At 41.8% G+C, this 6,320-nt stretch overlaps 1 protein-coding gene across 1 annotated transcript in view; it reads left to right on the forward strand.

Annotated features, from left to right (window-relative positions):
• The window catches only part of LOC142469268 (proprotein convertase subtilisin/kexin type 5-like), a 166,797-nt gene that overhangs the window by 120,796 nt on the left and 39,681 nt on the right, over positions 1-6,320 (forward strand). The window contains exons 13-14 of the mRNA XM_075576206.1: positions 1,227-1,432; positions 2,708-2,808. Coding sequence (XP_075432321.1) covers positions 1,227-1,432; positions 2,708-2,808 — 307 coding nt within the window. The remainder of the gene's footprint in view (positions 1-1,226; positions 1,433-2,707; positions 2,809-6,320) is intronic.

The raw sequence follows: 6,320 nt of genomic DNA on the forward strand, positions 1-6,320 counted from the left end.
CACCTTTAAGACACCTTAAAACACACCTGCTTAACGAAGCATATGAGTAGCTCTGTGGCTAGTACTATACACCTGATACATAAAGCTTGGGCCCCTACAGATGAACTAACCAGAATGCCCTCCTACTGTCTCTGTACGTCCTTCCTAAGCAGGGAGCAGGGACTCCTTTTCCTAAATGTTACTTTTATGTCTGAAGCACTTATTCCCATGATCTGCTATTTGCATTATTTGTTATTTATATGATTGTCACATGTTTTACTGCTGTGAAGCGCTATGTACATTAATGGCGCTATATAAATAAGACATACATACATACATAGAGAGATGGGGACACCGCTGTAGACGGCTGCGGAGCTCATCTAAAGGGGAGTCCCGGTTTTCTCTCCCTGCAAATGGTCCAAAAAGGATTAACGAAATGGGGTCCCATTCAGAAGCATGGAACCCCCTTAATCCTACTGGGCCACTTACAGTGCTCAGGGCCCGCAGAGCAGTAGCTGAACTGCAGCCGCACCAGAACAGTGGACATTGTAGCACGTAGGACAGCAAGTCTTGCTACATCTGCACTTGCTTGGGTACCCAAAGGGTTAGTATTTCACAGGCATCAGCTGTAACCATGGTAACCGTTGTCTCCATTACAATGAGTGTGAATGGCAGCATTCATGTTACCCTCCCGGGGGAGGCAAATTTTTAGCAACTGGTATCTTCAGAATTCAATGACAGAAGTTTAAAAGGGTGGGATCGCTAAAAAGAACACTGCCATGGGACTCTGCGGTGGCTACAATAAAGTGGACCTTTCATTTGTATGCTGAATAGAGCAGATTGATATACTATGGGGTTTAGGTATCAAGGCAAAGTGGTGCTATTGTGAGGCCAAACAATTGCATTAGATGTATTACAGGAAAAAGCCCTCTTGATTTAAATTAGATTTTTTTCTTTGACGCATCTAGTTCATTTTTATGCCCCAGAATTACAGCAATTTTGCCTTGAAACATCCCCCTAATATATTCATTGTAAATTGTATTGTTTTGCCATGCTGTAGTTTTTCTTGAGTGCATACTCACAAACATCCGTCCTTACTCCCGGACTCAGCCTTGCAAAGTGTTCCTGGACCATAAAATGCCTGCTCTATAGTCCAGCATATACCCTTATGTATAATCTAACTCGACTTCTTTGCTATTCTGAAAAATGGTCTCAGACTCCCCCTGTCGTGTTTGTTTTGGCTGCAGCTATTACAAAGGGAACAATCGCTGTGAAAAATGTGACTCCCACTGCCAGCTTTGTCATGGACCTGGGGTGGACGCTTGCCTTGAATGTCCTTCTAACACTCTGCAGGTAGAGGGCACCACCCACTGTGTGAATCAGTGTCCCGAGAGGTTTTACCTGCAGAAGCGCAAGTGCAAAAAGTGTCACCCGAGCTGCAGAACTTGCAATGGTAAGAAAGTAATCTACATGTATCAAAGCCACGAGGTGTTATTCGTCTAAAAGTGTCATCTGAGTAGTGTGTGGGCGCTATATAAATAAAGATAGACATACATCTGCTAAGTAAAGGTGGACACATGTCTCGAAATTCGATTTGTGTTTGTTTTTTTCGAATTGGGGAGCGTCAGTAGGAAGAGCTGGGGGAGCAGTTAAGTGGTGCACATATTATAATGAGATATTACGTTCTGTGTCTCTGTGCGCCATTCTTTTTGCCTTTTATTTGCCCCCAAGGAATCTGCCATATCCGAAGTGGCGTAAGTCTAAAGTTCTGCATCAGATGTAAGAAACTGTTCTGTGCTGTAGCTCTGCTTCACACCGGATCACTGCATCAAAACACCGTTTTCTCGGCGTTAATACAGTATATACAGACTTACTGTCCTTGGTGCTGCGGACAAACAGGACAAAATCTGCAGTGCCGGGGGCAGTGCCTGCGGGGGAATCGATTGCGGCCTAGGAGAACTAACACTGCGGGGGTCTATGCTTTTTAATGGGACCCTTGCAGTGTTAATCCTTCCAAGCCAGACCGTGCGGAGGAGCTGCGCAGAGGGACACAGCACACTGCTCGACGGTACAGAAGCAGTGTCTGTGAGTGCGCCCTGTCCCAGAGCAGCTCAGAAGTAGTGTCTGTGAGTGCACCCTGTCCCAGAGCAGCTCAGGAGATAAGAAGCAGTCTTCATGTCTGTCCAACCCGTTGATGAAGTAGATGACCGAATAGAGTTATGTATTTTTAGCTGAAAAAGTAGAGAAAACATTGGCATTGATCTGCAATCTCCCTGTTTTTTTTTTGCCTGATAAATCTGGGGCTATTTTAGCAGCACTTTGTGCCCCAGTTTTGAAGGAACCAACCCTCACCCCCTATAGTATTTTAATGACTGATGTAGCAGTGTGTGCTGACTTTTGATCCATGATTAATCCATATTAACCACTTGTTTCCAAGTATATAGTTAATAAACTGCAAAGCTGCACTAGATGCATAAATACATATACAGTGTATATATATTTATGAATTGAGTATCTGATTGTTTTGCCGCTGCAATAACACTTTCATACATAACTCCATCCTGATCCAGCACACATCACCATATTACACCGCAATAACTGGGAAGTGAAGATATGACCAAATGCTTCCTTATGTTACCTGGCATTGTGGGACACCAAACCCTGCTACAGGTTGTGAATCTGGGCACTGCACTCTTGCCCGTATATACTGTACGATGTGTTCTTGCAGACTCATCGGTTCAAGGGTGCCTGTTTTGCGACAGAGGAAGTAACTTGAAAGGGGGAATCTGTTATCCAGCATGTGAGGAACACCGTTACCTTGACAGTGATGTAAGTAAAATTCCATGTGCGATTAAACTCGTTTAGTGTCATCACATACAGTATATATGCAAGTGGCCTTGGACATTCTAGAATTTGCAGCCGGGTGTGGAGTATAGCAGATCTAGCATCCTCATTTGCCCCAAATCCGACATAGCTGAAGTGTCGCAAGTCTAAAATTCTGAATCGGACGTAAGAAACTCTTCTTAGATCCTGTAGTTCACAACTGAACAGCAAAAAGGGAGCAGTGCATCAAAACACAGCTTTTGCTGGGGTGATACATAGCTGGTTACTTGTTGGTAGTTTTTTGTTCGTTTCTGCGAGGAAAAAAAGATTTGCCATGAACAGTGGTTTGAAAATGCAATATGGATAGAAAACACATATATTGCAGAATGAGTTAATATGTTATAACTTTGTTTACAGAGGGACTGCTATTATTCATTATAGCATTGAGATACACTTTGACAGCATTAGCAATGAACCCTATAGAAAACTCTATGATATTCTGTGATGTTTTGCGTTACCACTGTATACAATTGTCTGGGTCACGTCTATACATTGTGATAAATGACCCCCAAGGAGTTATGATTATCGTCTTTCTAAAGAACTTGCGCAGAACTTGTTTACAAAAACGCACTGCACTAAATGACAAATCCTATTGCTTTTAATAGGATTCCTAATCTTTTTGTTGCATTCAGGAGACTGATGTAAATAACCACCATAGTCTCCCAGATGGAAAATGTGTGAAAACATAAAGCAAAACAGGCCGTCATATTTACTAAAAGAATGTAGATTTCATTGAAGCCAATAGGATAATTGCGTTGGACAATATAAGCTGAAAGATTTTGATACATACTGTACCTCCCACACAGGGCACCTTTGTAATTTTCATCTTGCCCTGGGCCCTCTATACAATTTGGGGAGTGTCAAAAGGGACAAATCGGGAGTAATTACTTGAAACATTTTTTAGTGTTATGTATCAAGGTGTGCTGATCTGCATGTCATTTTACAATCTACGTTAAGGCGGCGTAACTTTCTAACAATCTGCACCAGACACACAGATACCCAGTAGGCTCATATAAACCCCCAAAATTACCACAAAATATATATATATGGGCGACCGGCTCTGCGCTCCGTGAGCGCCGAAACAAAAGATTTGGTAAGACACACGCTTCCGCAAGCGTGCGCGAGCCCCTGCTAAAGCCGCTCTCATTACGGCTGCAGGGGCTCACTGGTAAGCATGCGCGCGCCTCAGCATGGGTCAGCGCCGCTCCCTACACCATGTCCGAGGCCTAAGTGTCAAAAGGAGTGCTACTGAGCGTAGCACTGTATACTACAAAAAAAACAAAACACAAAGGGAGCCCAGATCTACTTCCAATATGACAAAAATACACAGTGAAATATATATATATATATCTCTTGAAAAAAGGGTAATTTAGTTTAACCCTTTGGCCAAAGCATTATAAGCCTGAGAGCCACATCAAGGCATGACCAGATATCGCAGGTCCTAACACTAACTGATTAAAATTCGTATTTACCTATATAATTACAGGAAGAATGATATGTATTGGATCTGTCACAAGCAGCTGCATAAAAAGACATGTACATATGGAAAGTGGGGAGGGACAAGCTTAAAACCTGGGGAGGACACATTTTCTAGTGTTATGTATCAAGTTGTGCTGAGCTGCGTGTCATTTTACAATCTACGTTAAGGGGGCGTAACTTTCTAACAATCTGCACCAGATGTAAGAAACGGTTTCATATCTTGATGCAAATGCACTCCAAAAAATGGCGCAATATGTCAAAATACACTGTGATCCTAAATGACTCCAGTACATCATACCCTTATTTTGCAAGCTTGATATGTTTCTGCCACCCATATCCACCTCAGCATACTTGACATTCTTTGCAACTCAATCAATATGCTGTTTTGTTTTACGTACAATACCCACCATTGTGATATATTAACTGAACTAGGTTGGCTATCCCTCGAGTCCTTCACATACTTTTGGACAGGTTACCTAATTATCTGAGCAGTCTTCTCACCCCTTCTATACACAGCGCTTACAGTATCTCCTAAGATCCGCCTCCAAAAACCTGCTTATAATCTCACGGTTCAATAAAGAATCTGGTTACTCTTCGTTCTCGTACCGATCATGCTTCTGCTGGAACAATTTACCGGAGTCTCTCAAATCCACTTCCAGTCGAAGTTTCCTAAGCTTGACGTGTTTGTAACTGTAATTTGTAATAATGTCAACTTTACTTTGTTCTCAGGACATATTTGAAAACGAGCGGTAACTCAATGTAATTTTTTTCCTGGTAAAATTATTTAGAAATAAAGAAACATTTCTTAAGACGATGTTAACATCTGTTATTCTGTCTGTCTGACACTAGATGGTGCAATAGCATAAGTAATAAGACACATGCACTTGTATTAAAAATATTCTTGGTTCATACTGTACATTTGTTGCGCCAACCTGATGATAACATGTCCTCATGAGATTATTAACTAGTCCTTGTTCTCCAAGTCTCAATTTTCCATAGTAAAAAAAACAAAAAAGGGAACATAAGCAGGGCTTACTCCTGAACAAACGATTGTCCAACAGAGGCAGGGTGGTGAGCGAAAGTATTGTGCGGCTTCTCCATCACACTCATTAGTGTTATGTGCCTTTTTATAATCTCATTTATGCAAGTGCGTTTTTTATATCTTGACTATAAAATCTTTTTTTACTTAATTGATCTGTGCTATGGATGTATTTTTCTTCTGTTGCTGAGGCTCATCTCTCCTGAATTGCCCGGGTGATGTTTACCTGGCACAAAAAGAACAGATTGGCACATCCTCACCAGATATTCCTGGTACATAGAGAACAGATTGCCACATCTTCACCTGATATACAGAGAACAGATTGGCACATCCTCACCTTATCTACCTGGTACACAGAGAACAGATTGGCACATCCTCACCTGATATACCTGGTACACAGAGAACAGATTGGCACATCCTCACCTGATATACCTGGTACACAGAGAACAGATTGGCACATCCTCACCTGATATACCTGGTACACAGAGAACAGATTGCCACAATGTTCTGAAATTGACTTTTAATGTCATACATCTTGTGAGTAGGCGGACTATAGAGCCAAGATTAAAGCTGTCATTCGTTGCACTACACCTGCACTTAGATTGTTTGCTGTCTCTTTTCCTATATGCTCCCCCTGGATTGTGAGAAAACAGTCATAAAATGGCATATAATATGACTTCTGATAATATAATAGTATTATCATTGTTTATTTATAAAGCTCCGACATATTCTGCAGCGTGGTACAAAAGGGGGTACGGAAGTTTGATAACTACATAAACAGAATGACATGCAAATAAGGACAAACAGGCACAAAGGCAACGAGGGCCATGCTCATGAGATCTTACAATCTAGAGGGACTAGACAGTGTTGAAGCAGAACGGTAAAGTGGCTGCATGTTGTGTGATCCCATTAAGGTTTTCGGAGGCGAGGGTGTTAGGGG

The sequence above is a fragment of the Ascaphus truei genome, chromosome 18 (assembly GCF_040206685.1).
Source record: "Ascaphus truei isolate aAscTru1 chromosome 18, aAscTru1.hap1, whole genome shotgun sequence".
Taxonomy (NCBI): Eukaryota; Metazoa; Chordata; class Amphibia; order Anura; family Ascaphidae; genus Ascaphus; species Ascaphus truei.